Raw genomic sequence first — 19,413 nt, forward strand, 5'->3', positions numbered from 1 at the left:
CCAATTCATTTAAAAATTAAAACTATTTAAAGAATACATTGTAGCCATTTGACCATGAAAGGATGTTACCATCACATATCTGAGCTCTTGTTATAATTATAAGTGTTTATGCCTACCTCATCTGTCTTGGCATTAGCCTGCATCTGTAAAGTTTCCAGTTCTGACCTCATGTTGTCATCACTACCAGACGCTGGCATCTCGTTCGTTGGTGCAGGCATCTTTTAATTTGGATCTGAAAAAGAATTATTTTATAATATGATTTTGAGGTCTCCATATGATGCATAAGTATGGGGTTCAATATGATACCCGGCACATACTATTATGGAAAGAGCCATATAGTAATCTGAATGTTATCCCAGCAATGGATGAATGTACTGTGGATTCATTATTAGTCGTTGGATACCAATTTTCATGAATTTCTTTGATAAATGTGAACCACAAAATTAAATGTTCAAAAAATGATAAATTTTCTATAGGCTTGAATGCAGACTTATGCCAAACCAAGAAATCAAATATCCAGGAACATGTAATTTTTCTCTGATCGACAAAAATTGATACCCAGGAAAATAAATAAATCCACAGTATCTTAAAATTAATTAAATGCATCAGGATGAGAACATGTTTATATGATATGAATAATATTCTATTAATCCACCATTTTCTACATTTGAAAATGCCTGTACCAAGTCAGGAATATGACAGTTCTTGTCCATTCGTTTTTGATGCGTTTTGTTTTTTGATTTTGCCATGTGATTATGGACTTTCCAAATTGATTTTCCTCTGAGTTCAGTATTTTTGTGATTTTACTTTTTTCTATTGTACTAGATTGACTCAGATTAGTTTTTTATGTGCTACATGTGTTTCAAAAGTTACCAGTCTGCAAGAAAACATGTCATCCTGGCCTGAAACTTTATTCTGAGTCAACCAGTCTTTCCACTTACTCTAAAATACCACATGATTAGAGCTGGGGAGAAGAAGCAAATACTAAATATCAAATCCTTGATGTCAGTCTGTGATTGAACCAAGTGTTGGCCATCAAAGTACTTTGGTGCACTGTTTTCTTATAAGTGAGAGGTTTAGCTAGCTTTAAAATCAGGTTTAATTCACCATATTCTACATAAGAAAATACTTGTACCAAGTCAGATATATCACAGTTGTTATCCATTTGTTAGATGTTTTTTGAGCTTTTGGTTTTGCCATTTGATTAGGGACTTGCCTTTTTGAATTTTCATCTAATAGTTCTGAACTTTTGTGATGTTTCTTTTTTGTTACAAATGTTTATACCTGATTTAGAAACTAAGTTCCAATTATCAGATAAAGTAATAGTTAAACCTCATCCTCATATTTGTCTCATGTTTGAAATAATAAAAGCAAAAGTAGGCATTTCATGATTATAATGGTCATAAAAGACTCATAATTTGTCTAGGTTACACAAGCCTCAAAATAAAACTTGATGCATTTTCTACCTATCTTGTTACTATATCATATTCTTTAATCAAAACTGTGTTTATCATATAACTTCAATGTATATCAATACTGTGTATAATAAAATGCTCAATAGTTCATAACCTTTTATGTACTTAATTTTAATCGTGCATCTGTGAAATAAATTTAATTGATTTCAGTTAATCCTGATCATTTTACATCAATTTAACATCAATATTTTCATATAATCTTTTCTTCCATTTAAATTAGTGTTCAAATTAAATGAAACATGATAAAAGCTTTAAAGTTTACCTTTTCCTAGGTGAATACAAATTGTAACTTATTACAATGAAAGAACCATAACTCTGTCAATCATTTTAATCATTATGTATTAGGTAACAGATGTTGGACATTCTTAATCATTGATGAACCCAAACTGAGATTATTATATTAATTAGACCTTTACAATTGCTATAGATTTTTCCCAATTTAAATCATCTTTTAGTGATTTCATTTCTTACATTTTAATGATTACCAATATTGATGCCTATTAGTACAAATATATTCCTCATAGTCAAACAGAGTGTATTATATATATGTTATGCATACTTTATCTGACACCACTGCACAATTTTTCTGATGATTACATATTCATGACTGAATACCTGTACATCAAAAACATATTGAAAATGTGTATATCAATATAAAAAAGACCAATTCACACTCACACAAGATTTGTATACATGTACATGTATATATATTGAATGACAAACAAGGTTTTTTATGGATAAAAACCTACAAAAAACCAACATGTAGTTTAACCCATGGGCAAAAACCATGTAGGGTAAAACTTAAATTTTACATACATGGAAATGACCTACAGAAAAAGACTCAATTGACACCATTAAATAATCATTAAAAAAAATTATTTCTAGATATAGGAAGATGTGGTGTGAGTGCCAATGAGACAACTCTCCATCCAAATAATTTAAAAAGTAAACCATTATAGGTTAAAGTATGGCCTTCAACACGGAGCCTTGGCCCACACAGAACAACAAGCTATAAAGGGCCCCAAAATTACTAGTGTAAAACCATTCAAACGGGAAAACCAACAGTCTAATACTACATTTTAGAACACAGATATACAGGAAATGAAATTTAAGTCATTCTAATGGTTACATTCTCATTCCCAAAAGCAAAATAAAACAAGATGTCCATTAAAATACATGAAATCTTTACAAATTTACACCTGTGAATGCTAATGTTCCCTAAAATTATTCCTCAAGGCTGAAAATGAATTGAATCAAACATCAAGAAATTTGAACAAACTGGTAAAAGGTTCTCAATATTAGTCAATTTATAGATACAAATATAAATATATGTAACATTAAAACCACTGTATTTTTTTTTGGATTTTCATTTTACTTATGATTGATTGGTTTATAAATTGTTGATTGCCTAACATCCAGTGAGTGGCAAGTATTTCATGCATGTTCATGATTATATGCTGTAGTTATGTACATGTTTTTGTACCTGTACATGAATACACCTTATCGCTATTAAGTCCATTCCGGGGAAAACCTTCATTTATACAACTTCCTGTTTAGGTCACCTGCCGAAAAATGGAGGTCATCAGTAGTGAGCTGAGGGAGAAAAAACTTTAGAAAGTGATCATCAAGAAACTTTGATATAGTATAATCCACTTTTTCGAAATTAAAAATGAAGTAAAAATATATTGTGTTTGAAGTATTTACGGTAGTTTAAACAGGTCTCATTAAATAGTATCATGTATGGTGAATTGTTTAAACAGGGTCCCAGATAGATTCAACTGAATGAAAAAGTTGTGTAATTTTAGAACTTATCCGGAATGGAATAAATAGTGATAAGGTGTATTATAGTTTGCTGGGGTTAAAGTTAAAGAGACAATTTTTTGGTTTGGCCTTTGATAGGAAATGAATAAAAGTCATTATGTTGTAACATATGTTACAACATTATTATTGACACAATAAGTGCTCTATGAATCAGAGTTATAGTTATTCTACATCAATATGGATGGCATTATAATCGGCAGCTACAGTGTACAATTGTGTATAAACTATAATACATGTAGATGTTCAAACATTGCCATTAATCTCTAAACAAGAGGCTAATAATATATGTTCAAACATAGCTCCTCAAGATTTTTACATATTTTTGCCCTTGAGCATCACTGATTGAACAATTTGAAGTAAAATTTTGTGTTGAAGTGCACAGTGGTGTAGTAAACTTGGTAGTTTATATAATTTGATTCAAATTATAAAGTATCAAATTTGAATTAATTTCTAACATGTCTGATCATTAGTTTGAAAATCAACACTGTTGGCACATATAAAAGGTCTGGCACAGCCTACAAATTTGCTATGATCGGTCAATGTTTTGAACTTTTTTATGGAAATGTTGTTGTTGGATTTAGACCAATCATGATTAAGGATTCTGCCATTGTAAACGCAATGTAATTTTATCTTAACACTTGGAAGTGTTTCTTGTTTTTATAAATTAAGCAACTAATTGATAATTCATCTATTACTCTTATTACAAGTAAGAATGCAGGATATGAAGTTTGATAGTTTAAGTACATGCATCCAGTGCATATAAATGTCTTATTTAATTTGTTCCACTTTTATATCATTCCTGGTCCCATTAGTTTTTTAAAAGCTTAGTTTATTTAGTATCTGAGAAATGGACTACAAATAAAATTGAGAAAGGAAATGGTGAATGTGTCAAAGCGACAACAACTGGACCATAGAACAGACAGCAGCCAAAGGCCACCAATGGGTCTTCAATGTAGCAAGAAACTCCCTCACCTGTAGGTGTCCTTCAGCTGGCCCCTGATAACAATACGCACATGAAAATTCAGTTCAGACTAATTGTTAATCATGATAACTGATTTATGAAATGAAGTTAAGGATCTGGTCAACCCAATCTGACAGATCATAAGTTCTGAAAAAAGGGTCTGGACTGGCAATGGGTACATTGTGTAACTGCAAAAAAGCTACATCTTTATTTAGGTTTTGTATACAGATAAAATATCTAAACTAAAATTGCTGCTAATAGAGGTGGGCCAAAAACCCTGTTATTATCAAGATTTTAAACATTAAGTTTAGTTCATTCTGTCTAGATGATTAATTAATTCATATACTAAATCAGATAAGAATATGAATATATTAAAAAATTCTCATCATTCCAATCAAATACTATACATGTGTAGGTCTTTGATTAGATATAAGTACATGTAAAAGCTAGCTGAATTCTGCTTTCGGATGCAGGATTTTCTTGTGGTGTTAAAGATCTATTGGTAGCCTTCGGCTGTTTGTGTTTAATTATATATAATTAGTCTTTGGAAGGTACATTTTTACTTGTCTCTTTTTCTTAGTCACATTCCCCATTTCCATTCTCAATTTTATTTCTAAGAAATTTCTTTTAGATATATAGCTTATCCAGCTGGTCTTTAAATCCAGTATATCCAGGTGTATCTAATGTCAGAACAAATAACCAAAGAAACAAAACAGTAAGAAAGTTAAAAGCCACCAAAACTGTTTAACATAAGTATGATTAATACATGTACTTGCACATCTCACTGTTGACAGAGGTTCTTTTCTTCAGATTACCAAAAAGGATCATGAAACTTCATCCTCTTTCAGAAACTGGTATCTTATTTTCAATACCAGAAAAAAATTGAGGTACAAATTAAATTATACCATCTCAGAATTGATTGAATGATTGGTGTTTAATCACAGAATTGATTGAATGATTGGTGTTTAATCACAGAATTGATTGAATGATTGGTGTTTAATCACAGTTTAATGCCACTTTCAGCATTATTTGCTTTTTCTTGTCTGTGCTTTTATTGGTGGAGGAAGTCTGATGAGTGCACATAAAAAAAATCTTTGGAAGGAAAACTAACAATCATAGTTAATTAAAATTGGAATTGAACACACCTGCCAGGTCATGCAGGTGCGGGATTAAAACTCACAACCTAATCAGTGTGGACAGCCTGATGATAGAGAAGTTTGACTACTTAAACTACTTGTCCACTGAGACACCCCATAAATGATCAAATTGAGACGAGTGACCTAACACCTTCTAACGAAATGGTAGAGTAACAATGATTGATACGGAATTATACTATGGCTGTCTCAAAACCCCATGAACAACTTATGTTAGAAAATAATAAAAGTAGATAATAAAAATAATGTATCTGTTATTTTTTTTAACATATTCCTAATCATTGATTAACAGTAATTTGGGTGACTGTGTGGATCTAGCTAGAAGTATCTTCATCTTAACACTGCACCAGGGAAAAACACCAAATTGTGCAGCTCTAGAAACCCAAAATCACCACAACACTATTTCATGGAGTGCTCCGTCTATGAAGATCAAAGATAACTAATGTACCATCAAGTAACAGAAGAACTAGGAATATGCAACTTCAACACAGACACCCAGGTCCTGCTTGCAAGACATGATCTCAAAAGCACAGAAGAGTTTAAATATAAGTTAGAAATTCATTACACAAACAGGACATTTTGACACACCAGAATTTAGAACTTCCTCAGCCTCAAATGTAAACAGCAAAAAAAAATTAAGAACATAGAAAAAATTACATGAAGGAGAGGGTGCTAAAAGATAATTTAAGTGCAACATGTTGTGCCATTTTTATTTCACCTGCAGCCGTGAAAAAGGTTCGTTTACTTATTCACTGTGTTTCGTGAAATCAGTAAAAAGATGAATGTGTAAGAAATTTTCAATTGTTTTTTCATCTTGAAATTGCAATTTTATTTCGCGTTCTTCCGTGCAGATACCACCTTTTACCTTTTACATCCCTCAATCCACATAGTGTTAAAACTTCACCAAACAATACACCTTATCGCTATTTAGCATACTTGGCTGGGCGACTCGGCCGCTTGACCTTTTAATGCATACAACAATAACTTTTCCATTGTGGCGTCATATATTTTGTTTTATGAAGTCAAAATTTTACAGGAACCTGTGTGATATCCAGTAATGGCAGACAAATAGCGATAAGGTGTATTGTGCCATACATGCCATATTAATATTGCAGATTGAGAGGTCCTTAACCTGTTTATTGAATTATATCCCAAAGATGCAATACCATCTGAAGGCAAAAAAAAAGTTGACAGGGAGATGATGGTTGTAACAAACAGAATATTGGTATAAGGCTACTATTTAGTAAAGCATAAAAAAGGGAGGGTTCTCATTCTAATACATTTTTATGCATTTTTGTAACTTGTTATGTTTCTTATAGTTCAACCCATAAATTATCATACATCTGGTTGTAACTCACAGTAGACTAAACCCTTACGTGCTTCACATCAGCCGACAACACTTAAAAATAAATGTAAACAGGAATCTGAGCACTGCCCACTTCGGTCTGGATTGAGGTATGGCAAAAGGGGTGATTGCAGTACACTATATTTTTAATAAAACTAAGCGGTATGAATCTGTGATTGTAACTGTCTTACCACAACCTCCCACGATGGAAAAATCTGTAAGATGAGCTGAAAAAATGAATCTTAATGCGATTTTCGTCTGAATCAATATGTCAGGTGACGTCATGAATATTATAATTTGTTTAAATAGGGAATGAAATCCCGATTAGACTTTAAATTCCGCCTAGTTATCTCCCATGTATCAATTTTTACCATAGAGTTTTATTCATTTGCACGAATTATTTTCTTCATAGATAAAAAAAAAAAAAAAAAAGCAAAAAAAAAAGCGCTAGTAAGCTAAAGGTCCAAGCAGAGACATATATACACATGTGTATATATGTCTCTGGTCCAAGTAAACAATCACATTGTTTTGCCAATATCTAATAAAATTATAAACAAGATCAAAATCACGGTACAGTCCTAGATTATCAAATATTCAATTCATTATAAAATATTTGGTCTGGTAATCAACTGATTATTAGAAAAACGACAAAGTAATCACTCATGAATCAAATAACCCATGAGGAGGCTTGTGAGTTATCCGTGTCTCATGGTAAAAGCAATATTAAGTTAACAGACTCCTTAACATAGAGAGAAACATTTGATTAATTTTCTTCAATTCATGATCATTTGATAAATATGACTTATTTCTGAATAAAAAATCATAATTTTTTAGGATACTTATAAAATACAGAAATTACCGAATATTTAACAAAAAACAATTTGTGTTTATCTTTAATTATAACAAAAAGTTATGTCTTTCTTTCGAAAAAGAAATTACAGCCAAAAATCTTAATTTTGAGCAAATATACAAAATTTCGACCTCATTTTACTCAAAAAGTAGCGCATGAAGGTATATTTTTTTTTATAACATATTGGATTTAATCAGGTTAGAAATAGCCTATATGCAAATTTTCACGAACTTGTAAATACAGGATCAAAATTGTATCGTATGCCCTTAAATAATGACAATACTGACCCGGGGTCTACCTTAAGCTCTTCGCCGTGTGGTTTTAAGAGGGGGCATGTTAACAACACCTCGATTTTGGCAAAAACAGTTAAAAAAAATGCAAAAATGCTGATTACAGTTAACAAAGAGGTTTGAAAACAGTTTAAAACAGCTTAAGGTGGTACCTAACACTACAGGGAGATAACTCTGTAAAATCAGCTAAACGTTTTAATTACGTTGTGTTGTTAAGGGAATATTAAGCTTCTCAATGATCAAAATAAGTGTTTTTCAAACTGCTATATAACCAGTGTAAATTTTCTGATAAAATGATTGGTTCAAATATTTTGAAATTTTCATGTATTTGTCAAAAGGTCAAAGTATATACTTTGTCAAAATTTAATGAAAATTAAACGAACCAAATTAATTTTAGTAAAAGTGTTGGGTACCACAGATAACAGTTAACAACAAGTACCATATATAGCAAGTTAACACAAAAAGGTATTGCCCCTCTCTTTTAAGATTATTTCATTTTAATTTAAATTTATATTTTTTTAAATAATTGTCTGATGTAAGGCCACACTTAAAAATATTTTGGTTTACCCAAACCCTACCTAAAGGTTGAGACAGTGGGTAGGTAGGTAGGCATTTTCCGTTTTTTTTTTCAAAAAAAGAAATTGAAGTATCAGATGTTTATAAGTCTCCATGCCTATTTGATTAAAAAAAAATTCTTCAAATCAGGACAATAAAAGAATTTGAGTAGGCAGATTTTTCTGGGTAGGTAGCGTTTGGGCAAACAAACCCATTATTTGTTATGGCCTAATACCTCTCTTAGGATTACCTGGCCAAGTATTTCATGGTCATCTGATTTAATATTTGATAATCTAGAACTGTATTTTTGATTCTTTGTTCATATTATATTGTTAAAAAAATGATTAATGATTACGTGATTATATTGGCAAAATAGTGTATGTGATTTCTTGGACACACCATGATGAGCATTTCGATCATATACATGCAGATGGTCATGCTCAAAATGTGTATATACTCGTTTGGTTATCAAGTGACCGGACCATATTATAAGTAATGATACCAATTTGGCGGATCCAGGGGGGTGTTTCCAGGGGTTGAAACCGCCCCTTTTTTTGGCCGATCAATGCATTAGAATGGGAGCATATAGCTGGACCCCATTTACTCTAGGTTTGGACCCCCCCTTTTTTAAATGACTGGATCCGCCACTAGATATACGATCATGAACATACACTGATAGTAAAATGGCCTGCAAAACATAAGTTGTGCTCTAAGATCTCTCCACAGCAACATAAGAACCTCCGTATATAATGTGTCGATTATTGATTGATTGATTGATTGATTGGATTGGATTGGATTGGATTGGATTGGATTGGATTGGATTGGATTGGATTGTGATTGGGATTGATTGATTGATTGATTGATTGATTGATTGATTGATTGATATCCGGGTGAAATTTGATCTGGAGGAAAAAATGTCACAGTAGTTGTTGTTATTTTTTTATCTGGAGGAAAATATTTCCCTGGGATATTTTTTCCTTTGCCGTGAAATTCTATCTGGGTAGTTAACTTATTGAATAGTTATTAGAAAAGCCTTATCCTTTAAAAATACTATGAAATAATAATAGTGTATTTGAAATAAAGTGAAATTATTAAAAAAAAATGTATTATATTGGGAAATAATTTAACAAATTATCCTTGAAAAAATTTCCTGAAATATTCAAGTCAATATCATATTTTAAAAAGAAAATTATCATGAAACATAGGGAAGAAAACCAGAAGTAATTTCAAAGATCGTAACTGTGAAAATAATATCATGATTAAATATCAAAAGTTAGTGAAATACATGTAAAAGTGGGTTGTTTTCAGATCTCAGTACAAATATAAGTTTAAAAGTAAGGTAGAATTATAGTTGCATTACAACTGTTAACAGTATGACAAGAATTTGATTATGATGATATTTTTAACTATATATATAGTTTTTCCTGGGAACAGAGATGTAGTTGTTGATTATATGGAAATCATATAAATCAAAGCATAACAATAAATTGGAACAAAAGCATTTTAACAGCTGGATAGTTTTTACCTGTGAAATGTTATCTGTCTTATTAAATCAAGTTGTAAGTCATCTTTTTATATAAATGAATATTAAAAATAAGATTCAAGGAAAAATTTCACTATAAAATAGATTCAGAAATATATTATATTATTAAACATCTTTAAAATATAAATTGCCCATAATTACCTCCCTTTGATAAATTATGCAAATTTGGTCTACCTTTGTGAAACATTTTATAATTATAGTCAGGTATATATTGATTGTGAGTTACTTGAATAGTAGTAATGGGAATCCATTTCACAGGGTTCTGTGAAATATAGTACGGCAAATATATACCGGTACATACTATCCGCATAACACGGATAGATTTTCACTCCTCTGGAAAAAATCAACCTGTGAAATACCATGCCTTGAAAAAAATTACCGGGACAAATTATCCTCAGGATAAAATATCACAGAGGAAGAAATAAACCGTGACAAATACATATTAAATATTGCCCAATGGTTGGTTGGTTGATTGGTTGGTTGACATTGCATGCATCAATGTTAGGTTGGTAAGAAAATTCTACTTGTATCATGTCATAGTATAAATAGTCAATTTCTGTCTCACTCTGTCGATCAGGAAAGGAAAGGGACACCAAACGAAATATGGCGGTGCTCCATATTGTAGGAGTTACTGTTATACATGTAAGTACTATACCAATATCAGTTGACGCCGATTTGCTTGTTTCTTTCCCCATTACCATGGAGTGCCTACGAAATGCAAGGAGAGTCAATGTTATTTTACTTTTATATAGAGGAAAATGTCAGTGTTTGAAAAACCGGATTCACACGTTTATTCACAAACAAAATGCTAACAATAGTTCCCGTTTTTATAGTAAAAGACTCGCATATGAGGTTGACACCAACGTCCGTCAAGACATTTTGCTTTACACTAACAAGCAGAGAAATGGCATGATGTTATCCCTGTCAGTTGCTGGAGTTTTATCATCAGTCATATTTGGAGGATGGTTTACTTATGCATTACTTTGTGTGAGGGACCCAGCGCCTGATCCTGATGAGACCAGGTGGTGGAAGAATAATATATTCTGGAGGAATAAAAATAAGACTGCACTTCTTACTATCATTGGTCTTGCAGGTAATCACTCAGCTTTTCTTGTTTGTAAACAATTGAAACACTTAAATTAACACAGAATCCTTGACCCTTTTGTGGTACTAGTATGGGGCCATATTCTGATGGCACTGGTTACTGTTACATATATTACTAGTCCCAGTGAACTAGTCTGAGATTACTCTGACGTCCAACAGGCCCCAGCTTGTCTGACAAAAAAGCCGTTGGATGTCAGAGTAATCTCAGACTACAGTGTACATGAACATTGAAGTGAATTATGTAGCAATAACGCAATTTAAATGTAGACTCAATTATTATTGTTACATTGGTAATTAAGCAGATCTTTATCCAACCCTGTTTTCCAGCAATTAGTCTCCAACATTGGTCCAATGTAACAATAATATTTTTATTATTGTTACATTTCCATGTAACCATAGCCAGTGCCTATTCTGATATGGCTGCAAAATCAGAAAATTATACAAGCGAGTCAAGGAATCAATTTAATGGATATTATTTTTGTCTAAATTGTAAATAATATTCAACAGTAGGTTTATAATACAATGTAATATAAATGGCATGCAGATGTCCATATGAGGTATTTTGAATTGAAAATTGTATTTGAATTTGGGTTTATAATTTTTAACTTTCCTATGATGTAACCATGTTATGAAGTATAGTTGATCTAGACAGAGACATATACATGTACATGTAAATACATTATATTAAGTATGTGAATTCTGAAATTATTGCGTGCATTTATTATTGCGATTTTGTCATTTATTTTTACGATTTTGAGAAAAGTCATGCTGAAGTCAGGTAATATATTACAAAATGCGAGTTTTGATTATTGTGTTTACAACTCTGTGGCATTATTTGCATTAATAAAAACCTCGCAATAATTTCTGAATTTACAGTATATATACAATTCTCTGATCTAGATTATGAGATGTGTTCTCCTTCATCTTCGGCTTTGTTCCCATCTTGAAGTAAGGATTTAGGTTTTGAACATATGTATATGTGTTATTTGAGATAAAAATTGAGAATGGAAACAGGGAATGAATGTATCATAGAGACAGCAACCCAGCCAAAGTTATTTGAGATGTATGATTAAGAGGAAAATATGTATGCACATTTAAAATAATTTACATGAAGTCAGCCAGTTTAATTGAGGTCTGGAGCTGGCGTGTCAGTTAACTGCTAGTAGTCTGTTGTTATTTATGTATTATTGTCACTCATTTTGTTTATTTTCTTTTGTTAAATCTTCTGACATCAGACTTGGGCTTCTCTTGAACTGAATTTTAATGTGTGTATTGTTATCAGCTGATTGTTATGTGTTTACTTTTCTACATTGGCTAGAGGTATAGGAGGAGGGTTGAGATCTCAGAAACATGTTAAACCCTGCCGCAATTTTGCGTCTGTCCTAAGTCAGGAGCCTCTGGCATTTGTTAGTCTTGTATGATTTTTACTTTCAGTTTCTTGTGTAAAATTCAGAGTTTAGTACGACGTCCATTATCTTTGAACTAGTATACATTTTGGTTTAGGGGCCAGCTGAAGGACGCCTTCGGGTGCAGGGGCTTCTTGCTAGATTGAAGACCCATTGTTGGCCTTCGGCTGTTGTCTGCTCTATGGTGGAGTTGTCGCTTTGACACATTCCCCATTTCCTTTCCCAATTTTATTTAAAAAACAAGGCCTGAGAACTTTAAACCTTGTAGGTAATTTTATGGTTCCTCAACTGACTAGCCGAGACAACAGAGAAATCTGAGACTGTTCAAAAGAAAAAAGGAAGCTCTCATTTTATTTTAGCTTTTATTAGATATATAAATGAGCTCAAGACTGCCAATGAAAATTAAAAGGCAGATGATAAAATATTGGTACTTAAATTTCTGTGATAGTATTATTTAAATATGCCTGAAAAAACAGTTGTAACACATGTATTTTGAATGATTTTTTACCTCTGTTTTGGAGTGGAAACATTTTGTCTGCAACATCTGTATGTACAAAAAAGTAACAATATATAAAATCATAAAATAGAGGTGTATTTTTTTGTCTCATATACCAACCAGACAGTTGTAAAGGGTTAAACTGTCTGACCTATCAAACTTGCTTGAATAATAAATTTTGTTTGACATGCTTTAATAGTTGTTCCTTTGACATTTGAATGAATAGAATGGATCTGCAAAAGCTGATATTTATAAATGATTCCTGATGAGTATCCATTTTCTGAAGAAAAAAAAACATCAATTGTATGTCACAACTTTATCTTTTGTAATAGATTTTAAAAATGTTAAATGGCTCCAGGACCTTTCTCAAGTAATAGTTTATTTCTTCTTTGTGGCTTTAAATACATAAATCTTACATGTTTTATATAATTACAGGACTTGGGTTTTCATTTATTGGTCACCAAGTTCCAGCACACACAGTCAAAAACATTTGGCTTTTAGCGGGAGGACAAAAAGTCAGAATTCATACTTATGGACCTTTCTTATCGACTAAAGAGATGATAGTGCCTCTTAGTAACATGACATGCACTGTTCTTCCAGAGCCTGGAGAAGAAAATAAAGACGTTTCATTTAAAATCAAAGGCAGCCGGCTGTTTTATAGTGTGGAATGTAAAGGAGATTTTCTTCAGCCAAAATTATTTAATAGTACTGTTGGCATGTATAGGAAGAATTTTAATCAATAAATAAATGTTATATTTATGGAAGTCAAATTTGTTAGAGCTGTTTCATGACATTTCCTTGGTGTAATATTAAAAGACTTTTCCATATTTGATACCTGTATAAAAAATGGTTTCTGTGTCATATTTATAAAAGAAGATCAAATCAATATGTGCCTTATGAATATATGAATGTTTTAATCTTTTCCAAGTCCATTCTAGCTTGTCTATCTTCACTTGTATATACATGTATTCATCTAATAATACATAATTAGCTTAGACAACTTTTGGCTGTTAGTTTTCATGAAAAATAATCTAGACAAGAGTGCACACACTGAAATGTCTCGCCTTCTTTACTAATCATTAATATTATGTTGAAAGTCCTAAATATAAAGCTTTATTACAACTGCCATATAAACCAAGAAAACTTAACATTGACCTTTGAACCATGAAAATGAGGTCAAGGTCAGATGAACCATGCCAGGCAGACATGTACAGCTAACAATTCTTCCAAACAACAAATGACCTATTGCTTATAGTTTAAGAAAAACAGACTAAAACACAAAAAACTTAACACAGAGCAATGAATCGTGAAAATGAGGTCAAGGTCAAATAAACCTGCACGACTGACATATAGATCATAAAATATTTCCATACACCAAATAAGGTTGACATGTTGCATATAGTATTAGAAAAAAAGACCAAAACTCAAAAACTTAACTTTGACCATTCAACTATGAAAAATGTGGTCAAGGTCAGATGACATCTACCAGCTAGACATGTACACCTTACAATCAATTCATACAACAAATATAGTAGACCTATTGTAACAGAATAAGAAAAACAGACCAAAACACAAAAACTTAACTATAACCACTGAACCATGAAAATGAGGTCAAGGTCAGATGACACCTGCCAGTTGAACATGTACACCTTACAATGCTTCCATACACCGAATATACTAGACCTACTGTTTATTGTATCTGAGATATGGACTTGACCACCAAAACTTAACCTTGTTTACTGATCCACCAAATGAGGTCGAGTTCAAGTGAAAACTGTCTGACAGGTATGAGGACCTTGCAAGGTAAGCACATACCATTACTTATAATTAAAGAGAATTTAACATTACAAAAAATCTTAACTTTTTTTTCAAGTAGTCACTGAACAATGAGGTCAAGGACATTGGACATGTGACTGATGGAAACTTCGTAACATGAGGCATCCTCATACAAAGTATGAAGCATCCAGGTCTTCCACCTTCTAAGATATAAAACTTTTAAGAAGTGAGCTGAAACCACCGCCGCTGGATCACTATCCCTATGTCGAGCTTTCTGCTACAAAAGTCGCAGGCTCAACAAAAACTGTATGAGGTTTCATCTTCTTTAGTCCTAAATACAAAGCTTCACTATAACTATCACATAAACTTAACATAATCTAAGAAAATATAAAGGTCATGGGCAGAGAGAAACCAAACTGAAAATACATGTTTGCCTTACAATCATTCAAAACATCAAACGTACTTTGAATATAGTTGACCTATTACAAATAGTATCCAAGAAACAAACTTAACCAGAAATACCTTACATTGATCAATGAACCATCAAATTGAGGTCAAGGTCAGATGAAACCTGACAAATTGACAAGTTCACCTTACATTCATTACATGCTTTAGATATAGTTGACCTATTTCATATAGTATCTAAGAAACTAACTAAACCAGAAAAATTTGAAATTGACCAATAAACGATGAAAATGAGGTCATGTTTAGATGGTAATTGCCAGACAGACATAGCCATCTTACAATTCCATAAACCAAATATAACAGGTAGTTGACCTATTGCTTATTATTTAAGAAAAACATAACAAACGATAACATTGAGCAATGAACCATAAAAATGAGGTCAAGGTCACATAAAACAAGACTGACATGTACATAGTATATTTTCATACACCAAATATAGTTGACCTATTGCATACAGTACATGCATAAGAAAACAGATCAAAACACAAAAACTAACCACTGAACCTTGAAAATGTGCTCAAGGTCAGATCACATCCACCAGTTGGACATGTAAAACTTACAAATATTCCATAACCCAAATTATGATAGACCTATTGCTTATAGTATTGGAGATATGGACTTGATCATCTAAACTTAACCTTGTTAACTGATCCTTGAAATGAGGTGGAGGTGAAGTGAAAACAGTCTGGTGGACATGAAACCTTGCAATGCAATCAGATACCAAATAAAGTTTTCCTATTACTCATAATAAGAGAAAAAAATCTAAACTTTTTAAAAAGTCACTGAACCATGATGATGAGGTCAAGGACAATGGACATATGAAAACTTCATAACATTAGGCATCTATATACAAAGTATGAAGGATCCAGGTCTTCCACCTTCTGAAAGATTAACCTCTAAAAAAGTTAGTTATAGACCATTGCTGGATCACTATTCCTATGTCAAACTTTCTGCAACAAAAGTTGCAGGCTCAACAAAATTTACCTCCAGGTGTGTAGCTACCATTAGGCTGTGGCTAAATGATATAGGAATGTGAATTGTACACTAGTCTGTCATCATTTATGAAGGGAGTGTTCAATATATTCCAACATAAACACATACAGAAACTAAAATTTGAAAAATCGGTGAGTGAAACCTGTGAAATTATAGAAACTACCATGAACTATGCTAGAACTAAATTGGATTTGAAGTTATCCAACTCTGTCTCAGATTTCACTTCAATTATCATGCAAATAAACTGAATGTGCCTTCATATCACGACATTCACCAATTTTTTTTTCAGATTAATGACACATTAAAATATAGATCAATTCCTATTTCCACCCTTTGCTTGCAAGTCTTTATAAAAAAGGGAGGTTTTGACACATTATCTTAATTTTAATCTAGATTGGAAAAAAACATACATTTTAAAATGGCCTTAATTGCCACTGTAAACCCCAATAGGAACAGGTCTTCAGCAGCCCCATGTCTCCCTTCCACACTTTGTGCAACCACTGCTTCACCCCTGACTACATTAATTTTAGCTTTATTACCACTTTGAAGTGACCATTTATTATTCTTATGCACTTCCAGTACTTTGTTCATCATTGAAGGCCATACATTGAGGTATAGTTGATAACTTCTAATGTCGTTTGGTCTCTGGTGGAGAGTTGTCTCTTTGGCAATCATACCACATCTGCTTATTTTTATATCTAAAGACTTTTTATGTATCACCCTGGATTCGTTTTTAAAATTACATGCATTGCTTTGTATATAGATAATAAACAAGAGTGTACACACTGAAATGTCTCGCCTTCTTTACTTATCATTGATATTATGTTGATAGTCCTAAATATAAAGCTTTATTACAACTGTCACATAAACTTAACAATAACCAAGATAGCTAAACAAAGACCAATGAAAATGAACCATGAAAATGAGGTCAAGGTCAGATGAACCATGCCAGGCAGACATGTACAGCTAACAATGCTTCCATACAAAAGATATAGTTGACCTATTACTTATAGTTTAAGAAACATAGACCAAAAGACAAAAAACTTAACATTGTGCAATGAACCATGAAATTGAGGTCATGGTCAAATAAAACCTGCGGGACTGACATATAGATCATAATATATTTCCATACACCAAATATAGTTGACCTTTGGCATATAATATTAGATAAAAAGACCAAAACTTAAAAACTAAACTTTGAACACTGAACCACGAAAATGAGGTCAAGGTCAGATAACATCTGCCAGCTAGACATGTACACCTTACAATCATTCCATACAACAAATATAGTAGACCTATTGAATAAAGTATGAGAAAAACAGACCAAAACACAAAAACTTAACTATAACCACTGAACCATGAAAATGAGGTCAAGGTCAGATGACACCTGTCAGTTGGATATGTACACCTTACAATCATTCCATACAACAAATATAGTAGACCTATTGCATAAAGTATGAGAAAAACAGACCAAAACACAAAAACTTAAATATAACCACTGAACCATGAAAATGAGGTCAAGGTCAGATGACACCTGTCAGTTGGATATGTACACCTTACAGTCCTTCCATACACCAAATATACTTAGCCTATTGTTTATAGTATCTGAGATATGGACTTGACCAACAAAACTTAACCTTGTTCACTGATCCATGAAATGAGGTCGAGGTCAAGTGAAATGACGGACATGAGAACCTTGCAAGGTACGCACATACCAAATATAGTTATCCTATTACTTATAATAAAAGAGAATTCAACATTACAAAAATTCTGAACTTTTTTTTCAAGTGGTCACTGAACCATGAAAATGAGGTCAAGGACATTGGACATGTGACTGACGGAAACTTCGTAACATGAAGCATCTATATACAAAGTATGAAGCATCCAGGTCTTTCACTTTCTAAAATATAGACCTTTTAAGAAGTTAGCTAACGCCGCCGGATCACTATCCCTATGTCGAGCTTTCTGCAACAAAAGTTGCAGGCTCGACAAAAAAAAGAGTACTTGATGTATAATGTATCAATGAGAGAGTCATCCAAGGACACAAAAAAGCACCCTTGAGGACATGCTCCTGACCAACTATTACCAGCACATTGAGTTTGATTTCATTGTGCTAGATCACAAGATAACGCCTGTATTTAGGAAGACATATCAATTCAAATTATTTTGTCTTGGAGCCAACCAATACTAAACGAGTGTTTGATAGAATGATAGCATACATAAACACTAAAGTCTTGTTTTGACCAAGTTTTTAAACCTTTCCTCCATAGTGACGCCTTTTGACGCCACCCCCTTTACTCCATGATGACGCCTTTTGACGCCTGTGCAGTACCTCAGTTGAAACGCTTTGACTACAAAGTGTCTGCAGTAGACTCAATAAAATTTGTATCCAATATGAAAAGGAATATTATAGGAATATCTGACTTCAATTTATTTGATGAAATATTTGTTTTTTGCAGTGCATTAATACTTTAAAGCATGTTTTCAGCATTCTATTGAAAAATACTATGCGAATCGAGTATGCCAAAAAAATAATTCAATGGAGGAAAGGGTTAAACCCATAATGTCCAACACTTGCCTTGCACAATATAATGAGACCACTGAGGGGATTGTAAACAATGACAATAATATGCTACAGTGAATCATTTGAGAACTATGCATCAGAGCAGAGCTGTACTTTCTTGCTGAATAACACATTACAGATCATAAGGATATCAACCATTTACGGATGTCCATACATTTTAATTAAATGGACTCTTGAAATTTCCTTCATCAGATCTTAAAAAAAATCACAAAATTCTAACAACAATAAGAAATTAGCAGAAATATTTTGCCTGCATGATTCTAGATAATATATAATATTTCAAAAGATTAATCAAAGGGCACACTACACAATTATTATTTAGACTTGCATGGAGATTCATAAATCTGACCTCATCTTAAATAAGTTGTCTGAAGGCTATTTTTTTTTAAGTCTGATTAACAAATAGTGTATATTTGAAAAAAACTTCACATTAGATCATGAGTAAATGAAATGAGGATATGGTTAGGTGGCCCCTATTCAACCAGCATTTATGGTTTAAATTTAAATTGTTTAGCTCTTTTAAACTATTTTTTTTTATACCTTCCTTGATGCCATGGATGGAAGAGCGTACTCACATTTTGGAAGAGTATACTTG

General features: G+C 32.4%; 2 protein-coding genes across 4 annotated transcripts in view; one reads left to right on the plus strand and one right to left on the minus strand.

Annotated features, from left to right (window-relative positions):
• LOC134711257 (synaptosomal-associated protein 25-like) overlaps window positions 1-7,067 on the minus strand; it is a 34,377-nt gene extending 27,310 nt beyond the window's left edge. For all 3 annotated transcript variants that reach the window (XM_063571770.1, XM_063571771.1, XM_063571769.1), the window contains exons 1-2: window positions 6,948-7,067; window positions 117-232 (exon numbers count right to left, since the gene is read on the minus strand). In XM_063571770.1, the coding sequence (XP_063427840.1) occupies window positions 117-218 (102 nt within the window). In that variant the 5' untranslated portion in view covers window positions 219-232; window positions 6,948-7,067. The remainder of the gene's footprint in view (window positions 1-116; window positions 233-6,947) is intronic.
• Window positions 7,068-10,667: 3,600 nt separating this feature from the next.
• LOC134709361 (transmembrane protein 223-like) lies at window positions 10,668-13,759 on the plus strand. The gene is made up of 2 exons (XM_063569530.1): window positions 10,668-11,087; window positions 13,436-13,759. The coding sequence occupies exons 1-2, from the start codon at window positions 10,694-10,696 to the stop codon at window positions 13,741-13,743; spliced, it is 702 nt and encodes a 233-aa protein (XP_063425600.1). The 5' UTR covers window positions 10,668-10,693; the 3' UTR covers window positions 13,744-13,759.
• The last annotated feature ends 5,654 nt before the right edge of the window (window positions 13,760-19,413 follow it).

Source organism: Mytilus trossulus, chromosome 3 (genome assembly GCF_036588685.1).
Source record: "Mytilus trossulus isolate FHL-02 chromosome 3, PNRI_Mtr1.1.1.hap1, whole genome shotgun sequence".
Classification (NCBI taxonomy): Eukaryota; Metazoa; Mollusca; class Bivalvia; order Mytilida; family Mytilidae; genus Mytilus; species Mytilus trossulus.